General features: G+C 41.6%; 1 protein-coding gene across 5 annotated transcripts in view; it reads right to left on the bottom strand.

Annotated features, from left to right (window-relative positions):
* REPS2 (RALBP1 associated Eps domain containing 2) overlaps positions 1-20,287 on the bottom strand; it is a 211,506-nt gene extending 191,219 nt beyond the window's left edge. For all 5 annotated transcript variants that reach the window (XR_006213346.1, XM_042973696.1, XM_042973697.1 and 2 more), the window contains exon 1: positions 19,962-20,287. Coding sequence is in view for 4 of the 5 variants with exons in the window: in XM_042973696.1 (XP_042829630.1) it covers positions 19,962-20,201 (240 nt within the window). In the remaining variant the exon portion in view is untranslated. The remainder of the gene's footprint in view (positions 1-19,961) is intronic.
* Positions 20,288-20,616: the final 329 nt, after the last annotated feature.

Genomic DNA, 20,616 nt, shown 5'->3' with positions numbered 1-20,616 from the left:
AGCAAAACTAGTTGTTCAAGGTTTTCCTAAAACTTCATATTCAGAACTGAACTTCTGTCAATCATTTTGACTAAGAGTGGTCATTGTCCATAGTTTTCCATAATGCTGTCCTCTGTGCTATCAACGCCATTTGGCGATGGAGAATTTCTTTTAAAAAATACACAAAAAGAAACTGGAACCATTAGTACTCAGCTCTGAATTTTGTAAAGCTAGACTATTTTTGACTACTATTTTCAATTTGCTGCTAAACACTGAGGGAGCATCCAATTACCAACTCTCTCACGACCTCCACCTTCCATCCATTTGGATCCTAAGAGTTAAGAGTGTGTCACTCTGCACTCCAGTATTGTTTCCCTAGCCACTAACACCCAATCTGACAGGTTTTTTTTTAACGTTTATTTATTTTTGAGACAGGGAGAGACAGAGTATGAACTGGGGAGGGTCAGAGAGAGGGAGACACAGAATCTGAAACAGGCTCCAGGCTCTGAGCTGTCAGCACAGAGCCCGACGCGGGGCTCGAACTCACGGACTGCGAGATCATGACCTGAGCCGAAGTCGGCCGCTTAACCGACTGAGCCACCCAGGCGCCCCTCAGTCTGACAGCTTTGATGCAATGTAAGAAACCATTAATTGTGAGATGTCCTAATTTTAAGTACAGGAGGGGGGAATATGTGCCTCAAAAATAAATAAAACAAATCAAGACAGTGCTGTACTAACACAATGATAGAAATGCAGATCAATGGAATAGAATGAGTAGTCCAAACACAATCCCTTATATTTATGTTCAACTGATTTTGGACAAGGGTTCCAAAACCATTCAATGGGGGGAAAAATGATGTTACAACAACTTTGCAACAAATGATACAAAGACAACTGGATATCCATATACAAAAGAATGGAGCTGAACCCCTACCTCACACCAAATACAAGAATTAACTCAAAGTGGATCAAAGACCTAAATTTTTTAAAAGGTTAACTATAAAACTCTTAGAACATAGGAGTAAATCTTTGTGATCTTAGATTAGGCAATGGTTTCTTAAATATGACCCCAAAAACATAAATGATGAAAGCAAAAAGTAAATAGATTACATCAAAATAAAAAAAAAAAAATCTATGCTTCAAAGGACACCATCAAGAAAGTGAAAAGACAACCCACAGAATGAGAGAAAAATTTTGCCAAGTCATTTATGTGATAGGGGACTTGTATAGAAAGAACTACTACAATTCAATATTTTATAAAGCCAAATAACCTAATCTAAAAATGGGCAAAGGATCTAAATAGACATTTCCCTGAAGAATTATAAAGGGCAAATAAGTACATGATAGCATCAACATCATTAGTCACCAGGGGAATACAAATTAAAACCACCATAAGATACCATTTCTTACCCACTAGGATGGCTATAATCGAAAAGACAGACACTAACAAATGTTGGTGAGGATGTGGAGAAATTGGAATTCTCATATATTGCTGATGGGAATGTAGAACGATGAAGCAGCTTTGGAAGAGTCTGGTAGTTCCTCAAAGGAACCAAGAGAAATAAAAGCATACATCCACATAAAAACTTGTACACAAATGTTCACAGCAGCATTATTCGTAATAAACAAAACGTAGAAACAACCCATATGTCCACCAACTAATGAATGGATAAATGAAATGTGGTATATACACACAACCAAATATTATTGAGCCATTAAAAGTACTGATACATGCTACAACATGAACACTGAAAACATTATGCTAAAAAAGCTAGTCACAGGGGGCTCCTGGGTGGCTCAGTCGGTTAAGCGGCCGACTTCGGCTCAGGTCATGATTTCACGCTCCGTGAGTTCAAGCCCCGCGTCGGGCTCTGTGCTGACAGCTCAGCGCCTGGAGCCTGTTTCGGATTCTGTGTCTCCCTCTCTCTGACCCTCCCCCGTTCATGCTCTGTCTCTCTCTGTCTCAAAAATAAATGTTAAAAAAAATTTTAAAAAAAAGCTAGTCACAGATGACCACATATTGTACCATTCCATTTATGTGAAATGTTCAGAACAGACAAAACCATACAGATAGAAAGTGGAGTTGTGGTTGCCTAGGGATAGGAGGACTGTAGCTGACTACTATTGGGTACCCTGTCTGGGGTTTCTTTTTGGGGTGATGAAAATATTCTGGAAATTTACAGTGAATACACTAAAAACTGAATTGTATATGTTAAACGGGTAAGTTGTATAGTATGTGAATTATATCTCAATAAAGCCATTAATTTTAAAAGTGAGAAAACAAGAGACAAAAGAGAAAACAAATTTAAAAAAATATAACTGTTGGGGCGCCTGGGTGGCGCAGTCGGTTAAGCGTCCGACTTCAGCCAGGTCACGATCTCGCGGTCCGTGAGTTCGAGCCCCGCGTCAGGCTCTGGGCTGATGGCTCGGAGCCTGGAGCCTGTTTCCGATTCTGTGTCTCCCTCTCTCTCTGCCCCTCCCCCGTTCATGCTCTGTCTCTCTCTGTCCCAAAAATAAATAAAAAACGTTGAAAAAAAATTAAAAAAAAAAAAAAAAATATAACTGCATGAGTGTTCCAAAGCTGATTATGTTAAGTATATCAAAATCCAACAGGATGTATGTAGAAAATGAAATCTTTATCGTATGTAGTATTTATTAAACTAGTGCAATCAGTTCAGATGGCTTAGTTAGGATTATTAACGTATCAATGTTTATATGGTGGCTGAAAAGCCCAATAGTAGAAAGCAATATAGTTAAAAGTAAATAGAAATGGGGGGATTATAATTACTGACCTAGCAAAGAAAATACATTAACTAGTAAAGTGATAAAATCCATTACCCTCATTTGGGAAGGATTAGGAGTATTTGTTACAATAAAAAACCAATATGGGTATAAAAAGAGCTGAAATTGAACATATGTGAGATATTCTATAGTACATGAAACTCGGCTTGTAAACACTGTAACATTTAGTAGAAAGGAGGAAAATATAATACCCAAAGAGAATTCAAATACATAAATTCAATCTGCTTTTATTACTCAGTGCAATCTCCCATTCTAGATGTAGAATAATATACAGTAGGGGTTGGCAAACTTTGTAAACACTTTAGGTTCTATGGGCTATAAACAGTCTCCGTTACAGCTATTCACCTTGGCCACTCTAGAGCAAAAGCACCCGAATATAATACAGAAACACACAAGTGTGGCTGTGTGCCAATAAAACTTTGTTTATGGAAGCTGAAATTTGAGTTTCAAATAATTTTCACATGTCATGAAATATTTTTTATTTTTGTCCAAACCATTTAAAAATGTAAAAACCATTCTTAGCTCATTGGCCGTACCAAAAAACAAAATGAAAAAAAAAAAATAGATGACAGGACAGATTTGGCCCACAGACTATTTTGCCATCCCCTGATAGAAGAATGCTTTTCAGTATCAGAAACATTGTACAACAAACTGACAAAAAAGGAGCAACCAAGTCTTACACTGCACAACAATACCTACCAGAAACAAAAAGGCACACTAATAAGTATGCCTCATCTGGAAAATAGTGACAAAAACCATTAAGAATATCTATGGTAATTAAGTTAATTACACACAAAAATTTCTAAGAATATAGTATTGGATGTCCAGAAAGAACTCAAAAACTATTTCCAATATTATTAGCAAAAAGATACTCATGCTGACTCAGAGAGAGAAGACAAAGGCAATGATTCCATTTCTGCAGTAGTACAACACAGATCAGAATTAACAGTGATTACATTTAGGTCTAAAATTCCCTGCCATGGTATTTTCTCAAGAAAATCAAAAATTCTTAAGACTAAATTTTATTTCAGCACCAGGAAGCTGTTATTTACATATAAGACAAGTTTCTAGAAGAGAAGTGAGAACGACAAAATATTTGAGACTTACTGCTCTAAAAAACTACCCAAAGAAGGGGCGCCTGGGTGGCTCAGTCGGCTGAACGCCCAACTTTGGCTCAGGTCATGATCTCACAGTTCAAGAGTTTGAGCCCAACGTCGGGCTCTGTGCTGACAGCTCAGAGACCAGAGCCTGCTATAGATTCTGTCTCCCTCTCTCTCTGCCCCTCCCCGCTCATGCTCGCTTGCTCTCTCTCTCTCTCTCTCAGAAACAAATAAACATTAAAAAATTTCAAAAAAAAAATTACCCAAAGGATTCCTCAAAGGAAAAATTAAGACTAGGGTCAAGATTCCATCCTTGGCTACACGTGTGAGGCCAATGCTAAAGCCAGCACCATGAAATGACCTTTACCAAGGATATGTTCCATCTTAGAACCCACAAAAAAAGTCAGTATTCGATAAACAGCTCAGGGCTCATCTATTGCACCTGACCACTTGCTACTTCTCAGTTTCTAAGTACAAGGCACTTTAGCAGAACCATGTGTTCAGGAACTGGAGAATTCTACTACTTGCCCCCAACCCAATCCTCTGTCACACACCCTGCAGCACCAACAGAAAGAGAAGCCATTTACTGATTACCATGAGAAGTACCTGCAAACACTGTATTTACTTGACCTGCAAAGGAAAGCTTCTAAGTCACAAACAGAGCAGCACTACCTGCCTTTTCCAGATAAAACTGCATTTTGAGACAGAAAAGCAAATCGATACTCATTTTGATTTCACAACCTTAAACAATGGAATGCTGACAAAGCACCCTGCTATACATTCACCCAACCACCTGTCACCAGCATCACCCTGAAATACAAAGGGCTATTTTTATGTAGTACACTACAGAGATAGATAATATCCTATTGCCATGGCAACAAGTTTTCCAGAAGATATGCTAGCCCATGAAGAATGCAAAAGAGAACAAAGCTATTTCTTTGCACTTGCCTTTACTTTGCATATATGAGGAAGATTCCAAGTTTTTTTTTAAGGCCTTGGTTTGCTCAATAGGGCCTTAGTAAGTCTGAGCAATGTACAAAGAAATCCTGAGTGGACACATATACACACATAGCTAAATCCCTACAGGAATCTTATCCTTCAGGGAAAGAAAATGCCAAACTAATGCCAGGTCACATCTCCAAATGTTGTAATATACTTTCTACTCCCCTGAATTCATCTCTGGTCCTAGGGCAACCTTTCCCACCATGTGCAGCTACCTCTTAGCAGAATCTCCAAGAGGGTCACTCTGTTTCTGTATTTTTTCCCGGTGCCCTGAACAAGAACAAACACAGCAACCCATGGAAATGTCTCACTCTGATCAAAAAGCACACACATGCCCACATCTGATATCCAAATGCAAAGAGACAACCCTACAGTCTTCAAGGCTTCCCTAAAGAAGTGGAAAGCAGCAGCTCAGACGGACCGGTCGCTCCTGTCCAGTCCCCTCTTGTCCCCGCTGGAAGTATGCACAACCAAGCCCAGCTTGGCACAAATGGACTTCCCTCACCTCCCCCACACCAGCCATGCCCCATTCTCCCTAGGATCTAGGGCAGTCATTCCCAGTCCAGCTTGTAGCCCATGCCGGCTTTTCCTCCATTTATCCCCCAGAGCCACAACCCTTCTTCATCCACCAGACCAGGAGGCTGGTCTCTATAAGCTTCAACACCAAGGCTTCCCTGCCTCTGGCTCCCACTTGGGCACTGTAGCACATCAGACAGCTGGAGACAGAGTTAGTTATTTGTCCCTCAGCCCACCAGCTGCACGCCCCCTCCCACCCGGGGCCATAGTTCTGGCAATGGTTGCATTCTTCTGGACTACTGTTCCTTTAGAGGAACCACACCTTTCACAGCTCCAGCAACAACATTCCATTCCTTGGCCCCTTCTGATCTAGAGACATGGTTCCTGCTGCTGCTAACCTCTCCATGCCTCCACGTTCCTATATTCAGTAAAACCCTCTGAGCATCCCATTTCCTTCAGGGCCCTGAACAATACATAGCCTTACCCCAATTTCTGTTGGCTTCCTTGGCTTCGAAGTTTAATCGGACTTGACCCTAGACTGTGCCATGCTCTGCTTTACAATACTGAAGCTCCTTAGAAGTCCAAATCCCCTATTCACATCCATAGACTCACCCCTTTAAATTCCAACATTTACACAGAATTGCTGTGAAAGCCATAGCCTCTCCATTGAGACATCATCAGGAAACCTCCCTTCTTTAATGTTTCTTTAGAGAGAACGTGCATGCACATGGGGGAGGAACAGAGAGAAAGGGAGAGAGAAAATCCTAAGCAGGCTCCTCACTGTCAGCACAGAGCCCGACTCGATTTCTCAAACCATGAGATCATGACCTGAGCTGAAATCAAGAGTTGGACGCTTAAGCGACTGAGCCACCCAGGCCCCCCTCCCTTTCTTTTTTAATTTGTCTCTTCAATAAAGACTGAATTTCAACACAAATAATTATGAAAAGTATTACCAGAAGTCACTTATCTTTGTGATCATGGGCAAGTTACTGAATCTCTGCGCCTCTATTTTGTTTTCTTCAAACTGGAGGCTGATAATACCTATCTTGTGGCTTGCTTGTGAGAAACAAGATGAGCATTCTACACGTTATAGAACAAGGTGAATTACATGGTAATCAGTAAATAAATGGTAGTGCCTACTATAATTATTATCACATATCTACAACCAGAGTAAATTTTGCCCCAAGGGACATTTGTCACTATCTGGGAACATGTTTGGTTGTAACAACTAGGGGAAGGGCAGATACTGGCATCTACTGGGTAGAGACCAAGGATGTTGCTGGACATTCTATAATGCACAGGACAGCCCCCACAGCAAAGAATAATCTGGCCCAAAGTGTCAACAGTGCCAAAGTGGAGAAACCTTGATATAGAACAAAGAATAAAGTAAAACAATCTAAGACATCCACATGTTAAATTTCATGCATTTTGCTTCCAGTGTCATCTCTCAGTAATAGGACTCTGAATTTACCAGAGTGCATAGCAAGGAAAAGAATTAAAACATTTTAAGACAATTTTACAGGAATCCTAAAAAAAACAAAAAAAAAAAAAAACAAAAAACAAAAAAACAAAAAAAAGCAAGCACACCAAACATCTGCAGGGGCAAAAACCTGTTCGTGTACAACATCATCTATTTTTCATAAGGCTGACCCTGAACTAAGGGATAAAAAAAGAAATTTTTGCATTACATATGTTCTTCTGAAGGCATCAGGGCAAACATTACACATTTAAGAAAGCCTGCTTTAAAAAAAAAAATTCTTAATTGCTGGCATTTATGGGATTTTCTTCAATTAGTCAGGAAATTAACACAGGTGAAACATTTAATTACCCCCCGGAGGCTGAACAAAGTTATTTTTCTGTAAACCAAGAGCAAAGTGTTACAAATGAATTAAGTCAAAGCAAATGTTTACTACTAACCTAATATTAACAGCTTCTCCTGGTCCCGAATTAAATTATGAGGAAAGCTGAGTTTCTCCAGTCTGTTAAAATCACTTTTCCTCTCAGGTTCATGTTCTAGCCAGTCTCTGAAGTAGAGATAATAGTGGTAAATAACACAGACCCAAAAGCCAGCTGCCATGTGCTTCACAGGGGCTCCCTGGAATGAAGTGGAGTTGAGTGGGCCAGATAGAAAGGTCAGGAGCAGAGAGAGGGGAGCAGGGACTGCAGGGTGAGGGCCTAGAGGAAGCAGCTGAGCATTCATTCTCTCTGGGCTTCCTTCCCCCTGGCAGGGCTGCCTGGAGGGGGAGGGACCACCGCAGCCTTATGGAATCTCATTCCAGACCCAAACTTGCCAGCAGTGCTGCTGCCATTCTGACTCTGGAAACAATGAACTATGAAGAACTGAAATTCCTAGTGCAGACACCTCGCAACTCTTCTGAGCAAGGCTTCTTAATCGTTTTTTATGCCCCTACCCTTGGGTGGTCTGCATGGACCTCTTCTCAGAATGTTTTTAAATGCATAAAGTTAAACACTTAAAATAGATAGGATATAAAAGAAATATCCCGAAATTTAGCTATCAAAATATTAAAAAGCAAGCTTGTGGTAGTAATGCATGGGTTTAAATATGCATTACTACCTGTGATAACTGTAGTATGATAAAAAAAAAAAAAAAAGCCTATTTCTACAGGTGATGAAATCACAGGTACGACTACAACTGTGGTTTGTTGCCTGCACACACAATAGAAGGAAATGCCTGGTTTCAGTTAGGGGTTGGTACAAATAAAAATGTATACCTTTCCACATCTAAATCCACAGACCCCTGAAATGGGCCCAGGCCTGCTTTCGTGTATTCCAGGCAGGAGTGGGCATGCAGGGCGTTCATACGTGCTTTTTGGCTTTTTTTCCTGCCTCCTACTAGTTTAGAGGAAAAACAAATTGCCTAAAGACTAAAACTGACAATACATGACAAGGTAATATATTTGCCAGTTCTACTTGGCATAAGAAAATGAATTATGCATGTTTTTTAAAAAGATAAAGAAATTTTAAATGACTGGTTGGGCAAAAACATCCATATTTTCAGGCCCCCAAAAGCTGAACAGAGTAATTTTCTGCTTCAGAAAACTCTGGAAGGCAAGTGAGGTACAAAATTCCTAAGGTGACACATACCCCCAATAATTCTCACTTCCTGGTATCTATGCTTTTGAATTATCCTCTCCCCTTCAGTGTAGACAAAACCTGTGACTTGCTTCTAAACAAGAAACAAAAGTTGTCCACCAAAAGGCAATGAGGGATCACACTCCTCTAAGCCAACTGGAGAGACTCTCCTTAAAGAAGCCAACAGCCATATTATGAATTGCCTGTGGAAAGAGTCATGTGACAGGGAACTGCAGGCGGCCTCTGGTAGTTGAAAGCTTCAGTCCTAAAATCACAAGGAACTGAATTCTACTAACAACTACATGAGCTTGGAAGATGTCCCCGAGCTCCACAAAGGAATGCCACCCAGTCAATGCCTTCATTTCAGCATGTGAAATCCTGAGCTGAGGACCCAATTAAGCCATGTCAGGACTCCTGACCAAAAGAAACAATGAGATAATAAATATGTGTTGTTTTAAGGTGCAATTCAAATTTATGCAAGGTCATTATAGAGCAATAGATAATTAATGCAGTAACCAATAGAGAGGATGACCAACCATCCCAATTTGGCTGCGACAGTCCAGCTTTGAAAACAGAGAGTCCCATGCCCCAGGAAACCCCTCAGTCCTGAGCAACCCAAGCTGGTTAGTTGCTGCTACGATCTGAATGTGTGTCCCCCACAAAATACATATATTGAAATCCTAATGCCCAATGTGATGGTATTAGGAGGTAGGGCCTTTGGGAGGTGCTTAGCTCATAAGGGTAGAGCCCTCATGAATGGGATTTAATGACTTATCAAAGAGGCTCCAGAGAGATCCCTACCCCTTTCCACCATGCGAGGACACTGCAAGAAGGTGCCAGCCATGAACCAGGAAAGGGACCCCTCACCAGAAAGCAAACATGCTGGCACCTTGATCTTGGACTACCAGCCTCCAGAACTTTGGGCAACAAATTTCTGTGGTTTATAAACCACCCAATCCGTAGTATTTGTTTTGTTTTTTGCTTTTTTAAGATAAAGTCATATTTATTATAATAGTGTATGACATGTTGCAATCATATATGTTAGATGTTATTTCCCTCCTAGCAGTTTTGTTAAATAGCAGGCAGAGAAAACAAAACTGATCAACTGGTAACAGAGCTTTAAGTGAACAAGGTCTTGGATCACGCTATGTAAGCAATTCCATCTTCAGTTACAGATTTTTCATAGTTCTATAGTTTGTGTGATACTTGTTATAGCAGCCTAAATGGACTTAGTTGTCCACCAAAAGACCATGTACTCAAGAAAAGAATGATGTAGGGGCCCCTGGGGGGCTCAGTTGGTTAAGCGTCCAACTTCAGCTCAGGTCATGATCAGTTCATGAGTTAGAGCCCTGGATTGGGCTCTCTGCTGTCAGCACAGAGCCTGCTTCAGATTTTCCGCCCCCACCCCCTCTCTGCCCCTTCCCAGCTAGTGCTCTCTCTCTCTCTCAAAAATAAACAAACATTTAAAAAAAACTTAAAATCAAATCTTGAAAAAAAAAAAGGAAAAAAAGAACAGAATGATATAAATATAAAACCCTAGATACTTGCCTTTGCGAAACAATGAGAAATTTTGAAAAAAATCTGGAAAGGAGCCAAACCCTCTTTAAAAAGTTACTGACAATTAACGAAACAACTCAACATTTCCTGACGACCAATTTTCTATACCCTTAAAGTAGGACAGTCCCCAGTTATGCATGTGAAACTAGGCCAATATTCAAATCCATCTTACATTATTTTTTAAGTAATCTCTAACCCAACTCGAGGCTTGAACTCACAACCTCACCATCAAGAATCTCACGCTCCACCAACAGAACCAGCCCAGGCACCCCCATCTTGTATTTCTAGTCTTCACTTTGCTGCCTTTTCAATCTCCCTGTTGGTTTGTCCAATTATTCTAAATCAGTCTCAAACACGTTCTCTGCCACTAGCTCGATTGTATGGAACCATCATTCAGTCTTGCCATTTGACCAAAGACCACATATACCTTTTCTGCCCATATTAAACCTCTCCATGTTCCCTTCACCTGACCACTCCCAGGTTCCTACTTTAAAGATAAACACTATGAGGGGTACCTGGGTGGCTCAGTTGGCTGAACGTCCGTCCAACTCTTGATTTCAGCTCAGGTCATGATCTCACAGTTTATGAGTTCAAGCCCCGAGTCAGGCTCTGTGCAGACAGCACAGAGCCTGCTTGGGATTCTCTCTCTCTCTCTCTCTCTCTCTCTGCCCCTCCCCCACTCATGCGCGCACATGCGCACGCACACACACACACTCAAAATAAACAAACGATTTTTAAAAATAAAATAAAATTGAGGCACCTGGGTGCCTAGATGGCTCAGTCAGTTGGGTGGCCAACACAGCTCAGATCATGATCTCACCGTTCATGAGTTCGAGGCCCACGTCTGGCCCTGTGCTGACAGCTCACACCCTGGAGCCCGTTTCAGATTCTGTGTCTCCCTCTCTCTTGGTCCCTCCCCTGCTCGCTCGTGTTCTCTCTCTCTCAAAAATAAACATTAAAAACAATGGAGCCTGGGTGGCTCAGTCAGTTAAGCGTCTGACTTTGGCTCAGGTCATGATCTCATGGCTCCTGAGTTCAAGCCCCGCGTCCGGTTCTCTGCTGACAGCTCAGAGCCTGGAGCCTGCTTCGGATTCTGTGTCTCGCTTTCTCTCTCTGTCCCTCCCCCAGTCACGCTCTGTCTCTCTCAAAAACAAACAAACATTAAAAAAATTTAAGAATATCAGTGTGTAGAGGGACCTGGGTGGCTCAGTCGGTTAAGTGTCCGACTTCAGCTCAGGTCATGATCTCACAGTCTGTGAGTTCAAGCCCCTCATTGGGCTCTGTGCGGACAGCTCAGAGCCTGAATCCTGCTTCAGATTCTGTGTCTCCCTCTCTCTCTGCCCCTCCCCTGCTCATGCTCTGTCTCTCTCTGTCTCAAAAATAAATAAAAACATTTTTTAAAATTTTTTAAAAAAGAATATCAGTGTGTATTTCACTGCCTATAAAGAAGCTTTTGATATTTGTATGCATTTAGTACAGTCCCCAAGTCATGTGCCATTCTATAGAAATTAAAATGCCACCTATTTTCCTTAGGCATAAAGGCCTCTACAGCACCATAATGATGAGTCATTGTAAGAATAAGTAATGAAGATTTTTAAAAAGGACACATAAACGAACTAGAGCTATATGTGTCCACAAAGATGAATCCCAAAAACCTAACAATGAGAGGAAAAGCGAGTTGCAGAAGGTTACAGAGTACGATGCTCCTAATTTTAAGTTGAAAAGCCATACAAAATATATTGTTTTAGTGACATACATACACACACACTATACACACACACGATATATACACATATAATAAAAGTATTAACATTTTTTTCAATTCATGCACACCAAATTCAGGACAACAGTAACCTCTGGGGCTGGGAGGGAGGAGAATGGGACCTGAGAAGGAGGTCACAGGAAACCTTCACACTAAATGAACTATTTTACTGATTTGTTGGGTAATCCTCTAAATTTTGCACTCTTCAAGTATTTTTTTAGAAAAGAGTCAACAAGCAACTATAATGCAAATGTCCCTCTTTTAACGAAACAATGGTTTGGCTCTGGAACTTCCTATATCTGCTGGCATTCTTTCTTTTTTACAAAAAAAGAATTACTATCTCAAACAGCATACATTCTTAGTTACTGTTTTAGTGTTCTGGCCTCTATCCCCTTCCAGTGTATGTTACAAAGGGATATGATATAAAGATGCAAAAATAGAAAACTGCTTTATTAGCATTTTTAAAAAATAGTTCTAGCAAATAGTCTAACAATGGGGAAAAGTTCATAAGAATTTGTCTTTTACCCTACAGTTTTCTTTAATGATTAAACAGTTGCTTCAATGAATTACAAGACAACCTTTAAATACGACTTCTTCCCAAAGCTGAGTCCATGCCCAGGAATTTTTTAAAAATCCCCTACTTCTAACAGCTTTATTTTACTTGTTTACCTCAATCAAAGCTGCTTAAATAATCAGACATTATTTATTGGCTTTTTTTCCAATGCAATGATTTCCCCTGGTATTACAGAATCAGCAGTGTTTTATGCCTAAGAGTTAACTATCAAGTCAGAGAAAGATAAATACCATATAATCTCATTTACATGTGGAATCTAAAACCAAGCAAACAAACCTGAATTCATAAATACAGAAGATGGGGGGAGGGGGTGGTGAAAGTGATCAAAAGGTACAAACTTCCAGTTATAAAACAAGTCATGGGGATGTAATGTACAAAATGGTGACTATAAATAATATGATATTGTATATTTGAAAGTTGCTAAGAGAGCATGTCATAAAAATTCTGATCACACACAAAAAAAATTTATAACTATGTGTGGTGACAGATCTAGATTTACTGTGGTGATCATTTCACAAAATATAAAAATATCGAATCATATTGTATACCTGAAACTTGCATTTTTATATAATAGATATTTAATATATAATGTTACATGTTCATTATATCCCAATTTAAAAAATAGACTATTTCAAAACAAAAGAGTTAACTATCATTAAAATGAAAACAAATTATGACTACTTCAAATATGCACAGCATTCCCCGAGACTAACACATTATACTAACAGAAAGATATAAGCCTATATAGGGGTGCCTGGGTGGCTCAGTCAGTTGAGTGTCTGACTTCCAGCCCAGGTCATGATCTCACGGTTCATGGGTTCAAGCCCCTCATTAGGCTCTGTGTTGACAGCTCAGAGCCTGGACCCTGCTTTGGGTTCTGTGTCTCCCTCTCTGCCCCCCCCCCCACCCCGCTCATACTCTGTCTCTGTCTCTCTCCCTCTCAAAAATACAGTAAACATTTAAAAATTGTTATAAATAAGTCTGTATAGTTTATTGAAGTCTATATATAGTTTATATAAGTTTATGTAAGTCTGTATAGTTTACATAAGTCTATATAGTTTAAATTCATCAAATACAATACTTGCTAGTTAAGGTAGATATTTTATTCCTAAAGGTTATATTTCCTTTTTTCTTTTTTTTTTTTTTTTTTTTTTTTGAAAGAGAGAACATGTGCGAGTGGAGGAGAGGGGCAGAAGAACAGGGGGAGAGAGAATCACAAGCAGGCTCCATGCCCAGTGCAGAGTCCAATGCACAGAGCCCAAGGCAGGGCTTGATCTCAGGACCCCAAGATCACAACCTGAGCTGAAATCAAGAGATGGACACTTAACTGACTAAACCACCCGGATGCCCCTCTTTTTTTTTTTTAGGTCAACTCTACACCCAATGTGGGGCTTGAACTCATCACCCCTAGATCAAGTCACATGCTCTACCAACTGAGCCAGCCAAGTGCCCCTCTAAAGGTTATATTTTAAAATGTCTCATAATCAAATAAACTGAAGAATAAAAAACATTTACGTTGGAATGTAAATTCCATGAAGACAGGGATTTGTGTTTGATTCATTGCTGTAACCTCAGAACCAAGAACTGTGAAGTTATGTGCAATCGATACTCAAATACATGTCAAACCTAAACCTGATTCCCACCACACTACCCTATACCTTCTAGTAAAATGCTGGCCTTTCAATACCAATAAAATACTTCCCAAGTGAGAAACCAATCACTCTAACATTTGTAGTTCTTTGTCTTAAAAACTGTTACTCAGATAGCCATATTTTCTTTTTCTAATTTTAAACGGTTTTGTTCTAACATTTTTCAACTAGTATTGGAATCTGGCTTCTAAAATAAATCAGCACATGAATACAAATACTCTAAGGGTACCTGGGTGGCTCAGTTAAGCGTCCGACTTCATCTCAGGTCATGATCTCGCCATTTGTGAGTTGGAGCCCTGCATCGGGCTCTGTGCTGACAGCTCAGGGCCTGGAGCCTGCTTCGGATTCTGTGTATCTCTCTCTGCCCCTCCCCCACTCATGCTCTGTCTTTGTCTCTCCTTCAAAAATAAATAAACATTTTTTTAAAAATTTAATAATACTCTAAAAGTAAAGACCAAAAGGCCTTTTTTTAAAATAGACTACTATAATGCATTAAAATATAATTCAAGGGGCACCTGGGTGGCTCAGTCGGTTGAGCGTCCGACTTCAGCTCAGGTCACTATCTCGCGGTCGGCGAGTTCAAGCCCCGCGTTGGGCTCTGGGCTGATGGCTCAGAGCCTGGAGCCTGCTTCCGATTCTGTGTCTCCCTCTCTCTCTGCCCCTCCCCCGTTCATGCTCTGTCTCTCTCTGTCTCAAAAATAAATAAACGTTAAAAAAAATTTTTTTTTAAATAAATAAATAAAATAAAATAAAATATAATTCAAGATGGCAAATAAGCATATGACATGATGCTCAACATCAGGTCATTAGGGAATTGCAAATTAAAACAACAATGAGATATCACGGCATTCCTACGGTCAAAATCAAAACCACTGATATCATGAAATGCTGGTGAGAATGTGGAGAAACATGAACTCTCATTCATTGCTGGGAGGAATTGCAAAATGGTACAGCCATTTCAGAAGATGGTTTGGCAGGTTCCCAAAAAACTAAAGATACTCTTACTGTATGATCCAGCAATCACACTCCTTGGTAATTACCCAAAGGAATTCAAAACTTGAAGTCCACACAAAAACCTGCACACAGATATTTATACCAAGTTGATCCATAACTGCCAAAACTTGAAAGCAACTAAGACATCTTCCAGTTGATGAATGGATAAACTGTGGTACATCCAGACAATGGAGTATTTATTCAGTACTAAAAAGAAATGAGCCATCAGGCTATGAAAAGACATGGAGGAATCTTAAATGCATATTATTAATGAAAGAGGCCAATCTGAAAAAATTACATACTGTGTTTTTCCAACTATATGACATTCTGAAAAATGTAAAACTATGGAGACAGTAAAAGTACCAGTGGCTGCCTAGGGTTGGGCATAAAAGGAAGGGATGACTAGGCAGAGCAAAGAGGATTTTTAGGGCAGTGAAACTATTCTGTACACACTCATGTCATTATACATTTGTCCAAACCCATACTATGTTCAACACCACAAGTGAACCATAATGTAAACTATGGACTCTAGTTGATTATTGATATGTCAATGTAGGCTCACCAACGGTAACAAATGTACTACTCTGGAGGGGAGTATTCCTAATGGGGGAGGCAGTATGTGTGTGTGGCCAGGGTGTATATGGAAACACTATGTACCTTTCCCTCAATTTTGCTATGAAACTAAAACCGTTCTAAAAAATTAAGTCTTAATAAATATATATTTTTAGTAATTTTTTTATGTTTATTTATTTTTGAGAGATAGAGAATGCAAGTGGGGTAGGGGCAGAGAGAGAGGAAGACAGAGAATCCAAAGCAGGTCCCCATACTGCCAGCACAAAATCCAACATGGGGCTCGAACCTGCAAACCGGGAGATCATGACCTGAGCTGAAGTCAGATGCTCAACCGACTGAGTCACCCAGGCACCCCAATAAATAAATAAATAAATAAATAAATATATATATATATATGTTTTTTTTTTTTTTTAACACAGAATGTACAACACCCAGAGCGAACCTTAATGCAAACGATGGACTTTGGGCAATAATGGTATCTCAATGTCGATTGTAACAAACATACCAACCTGGTGAGGGATGTTGATAATGGGGGAGGCTGTGCACGTGTGCTAGAAGGTGATATATGGGAATTCTCTGTGCCTTCCCCCCACAATTTTGCTGTGAACCTAAAACTGCTCTGAAAAAAATTAATTTATATATATATATATATTTCAACAGAAAAAAAAATCCCTAAGATAACTCACTTCCATGACAAGTAACAGGTATAGTTTATTTTTACTTTACAAAATTAAGTATTTAAAAAAAATTTAACACTTATTTTTGAGACACAGAGAGAGACAGAGTGTGAGCAGGGGAGGGGCAAAGAGAGGGGGAGACACAGAATAGGAAACAGGCTCCAGGCTCTGAGCTATCAGCACGGAGCCCAACGTGGGGCTCAAACTCAAGAACTGTGAGATCGTGACCTGAGCTGAAGTTGGACAATTAACCGACTAAGCCACCCAGGCACCCAGTAAAAAATTAAGTATTTCTGAAAAACACTTACTCCGGGTAAGACTTACGCCCTGCCTGAAACATTATGGCAATTTTTTTAAGTTTATTTATTTTGAGAGAAAGAAGGAAAAAAAAAAAAACACTAGGCAGGGAGGGGCACAGAGAGGGAGAGACAGAATCCCAAGCAGGCTTCGAGCCATCAGTGCAGAAACTGACATGGGGCTTGAACTCAGGAACCCATGAGATCATGACCTGAGATGAAATCAAGAGTCAGATGCTTAACCGCTTATCCAACTGAGCTACCCAGGCGCCCTTCATTATGGTAATCTTAATTGTATGCTTATTAAAAAAATAATAATCTGGCTGTTACCATAGAAACTACCAGGGATGGTAGCGCCATGATTTGAGCAGTTATACCTGTTGGTCCACTTAATTCTGAACTTACAAGTTCCTGTTTAAGGGAAAGGCTAAAAACGTCCACATTTGTTTTAAAGAATGGCTAATACACTCATGGGGAAATGCAAATTGAGTTAAATGGAGCACACACGAGCGCACACACACATCAAGATATGACATGCCATGCCACACCCCACCCCACCCCACCAAAATGGTTGGTAAAAATTAGGTGGCTACTGGCTGCTAGCTTTGTTTGAATCTCTCTGATTACATTTCCCTGTCCAGGATGCCTTTGATGTTAATTTTCACCTGTATGAAGAATACTGGATAATTGCAATTGTTAGGTTAATGGGGAAGATGTATTTTGTTTTGCTGAGCTGAATAAGAGAGCTTAAAGCTCTGAGAAATTACTGCAAGAAAACTTCTAGGCCTCTCCCCCTTTGCCAATATCTGAAACAGTCTTCTGCAAGCAGAAGACATCAAGAATATAACCTCATGGGGCGCCTGGGTGGCTCAGTCAGATAAATATCTGACTTCAGCTCGGGTCATGATCTCACGGTTCGTGGGTTCAAGCCCCACATCGGTCTCTGTGCTGACACTTCAGAGCCTGGAGACTGCTTGGGATTCTGCGCCTCCCTCCCTCTCTCTCTGTCCCTCACCCATTGGCATTCATTAGATCTCTCTCTCAAGAATAAATAAACATTAAAAATTTTTTTTAAAAAAAGGATATAACCTCGTTCATGCAAATGCACTGTGCCTTGGGTTCTTTCTAAATCATATATACCTCAAGGGAACATGGATTCTAACACCAGGAAAGCCTCCTCCCCAATTCCTTAGGAGTGGTAAACCAACTCATTCACATTTAACATGCCCACCTTCTTTTACCACATTCCATGTATTACTGACTACAAAATAAGCCTTAACAGATGCCCAGCTGTCATTTATTTGCTGTATGGACTCAATCACTTATTTCTTTTTCAGTTAAGAAGCTGTAACAGCATTTAATATATTTATATGCTTGGGAATATTCTGAGGGCCACAAGTAATGGCCACGGTTTGTGTTTTAATACACTTTTTGTCTACCTAGTTCAGCTCAACCATGGAATGGTAACCGCAAAACTTTCTGCATATCAAGGACTTTTTTTTAAGGTTTTTTGGTTGTTTTTTTTTTTTGAGACAGAGAGAGGGAGAGAGAGAATCCAAAGCAGACTCCATGCTGTCAGTCCGGAGCCTGACACGAGGCTCGAACTCACAGTAAGATCATGACCTGAGCCAAAACCAAGGGTCCAATACTCAACCAACTGAACCACCCAGGTGCCCCTAATCAAGAACTTCTTTAAGGCATAAACAGCCATGCTAAGTTCTATGAATACTAATTACATTTTCAGAAATCCCCTCTAAAAGGTCAAAGATTACAGAATGGCTAAAGTTATGCTCACAAACACATAGGCATATGTATGCTCCAGTAGTATAAAGCACAAAACAAACCTTACAAACACAGTGATATTGCAAGTGAACCATAAAACCCTCACTAATCCTGTGGAACTAGATTCTAAAATACCACTCCCCACTCTAAATATTCAATCGATGTTAACTTTCATACTAACTACTAAAGCTTCGTTTCCATGCACCCTAATGTTTATAGCAGCATTCTTTACAACAGCCAAGATATGGAAGCAGCCCAAGTGTCCCTCAATTGATGAATGGATAAAGAAGATGTGAGATACAGATATAACGTACTGTCATAAAAAGGAATGAAATCTTTCCATTTGAGAGTATAATGCTAAGTGAAATAAGTGAAAGAAAAATACCATATGATTTCACTCATATGTGGAATTTAAGAAACAAAACAAATGAGCAAAGGGGAAAAGGAGAGAGAAATCAAGAAACAGACTCTAAATTATAGAAAACAAACAGAGGGGAGGGGGTTGGGGGATGGGGTGAAATAGGTGATGGGGATTAAGGAGTGCACTTGTCCTGATGAGCACAGGGTGATGTATGGAAGTGTTGAATTACTATATTGTACACATGAAACTAATTTAACGCTGTATGTTAATTACTGGAATTAAAAACTTTAAAAAAATAATTTTAAAAAGCTTCAATTCACGTTTGAGGCTTCATATTAAGAATCTTACTGTGAACACCTGGTGACATCAAAAGATAATGCTTACCAAGTAGTCCTTCTCCAAGCAAAGCACAAAATAAAGCATCTGCTGTGGACTATCCCCTCCTCCTTTTCCAGGTATAGAGCAGTCAAAAGGAGATAGCTATGATACACATTACTTTCCAGTTCTATTTCAAGTCCAAGTAGTAAGATGGGAAACTACAGCTGTCCCCCATGGTGGACATCTGGGGTCCATCTCTAGCCCTAAACAGTAAGCTTGGCTTTGCCTTGACAAACGTCCTCTTGCAGCCCTTTGTCCCTGCTCTGCAACTTATTAAGGCTTTCCAGTTTAATACCAAAATTCAGAAATACGTTAGTAAGCAAATACATATAGATGGGTATACGTTTACATGTATAGAGGGCGAACAACATTCAGTTCTGGGCCCCCTGCTCTACATACATACATACATACATACATACATACATACATACATACACACACACACACACACTTCAAGTTCAAATCCCAGCAAGGCACCCCGGGCGCCTACCCCTTTCCACTCACCCAGCAGAGGGAAAAGCAGGAGCAGCGAGCAGAGGTTAAACCAAACACCAGCCAAAACAAACACCACTTCCAGAACAAGGCAAACTTTGGGTCTGGGCGGCTGCAGAGCCCCAGCAATGGCCGGGGGAGGGGAAGGAGTGTCAGTCTGTCTCAGGAGAAGAAGACGGGGAGCGCACCCAGCACTCCTGAGCTGAGGAGGAGGCTGGTGTGTTCCCCGGGGGACAAGGGCGTCGCCACCATCCCCGACTTCGACCTGGCCGAGGCGTCCAGATCCCTGGGCAGCCCCATCGCCCCACCCCGCCCCCTTGTCCCCACAGAAATGGTCCCCACAGACCGTCAGTGGCAAGATGAGCGGGGACTTACCTGGTGCAACGTCTCGGCGGGCAGCTGTGACGCCCGGAATAGGTCGGCCACAGGGCCCGCGGCTGCGGTGGCCGCGCTGGGGACGGCTCTGGCGGTCTCAGGGGGCCCGGACCCGGGGCCCCCGCCTGCGGCGCCGGCGGCGGCGCAACGCGCGAAGAGCTCGGAGTAGCACTGCTGCTCGCCCTCGCTCAGCAGCAGAGGCGGCCCAGAGCCGCAGCCCCCGCCCGCCGCCGCCTCCATGGGGCCTGGAAGGGAGTCCGGGGGAGCACCGTCACCGGCCAAGTAACCGCCGCCTTCGCCTCAGTCTCCGCCGCCTCGGTCTCGGTCTCGGCCTTGGCCGCCGCCGCCGCCGCCACCGCCCCCACGCCCCGCAGCTGCCGCGCCGCCGTTTCCTCCCGGCGCGCGCCGGCCCCGCCCCCGGACTTGAATGTTGTGCCTCCGCCGCGCGGCACATGGAGACAGGCGCGGGACGGACCAATCGCAGCCTGGGATCGCACCCCGGCCCCGCCCCCGCCCTCCGCCCCGCCCCGCGCCCCGCCAGGTAACTAACTCCGCGGGCCGCCCTCCTCGCAGCCGGTCACCTGCCCCGCCCGCACTCCCCAGGCCTGGAGGGCGGGGGCCAGTCCCAGGCGCGCCCACCCAGCCTGGGAGAGGT

Source organism: Panthera tigris, chromosome X (genome assembly GCF_018350195.1).
Source record: "Panthera tigris isolate Pti1 chromosome X, P.tigris_Pti1_mat1.1, whole genome shotgun sequence".
In the NCBI taxonomy this organism is placed as follows: Eukaryota; Metazoa; Chordata; class Mammalia; order Carnivora; family Felidae; genus Panthera; species Panthera tigris.
Note: the sequence above shows the minus strand (reverse complement) of the source record. Positions and strands in the feature narration are given on the sequence as shown.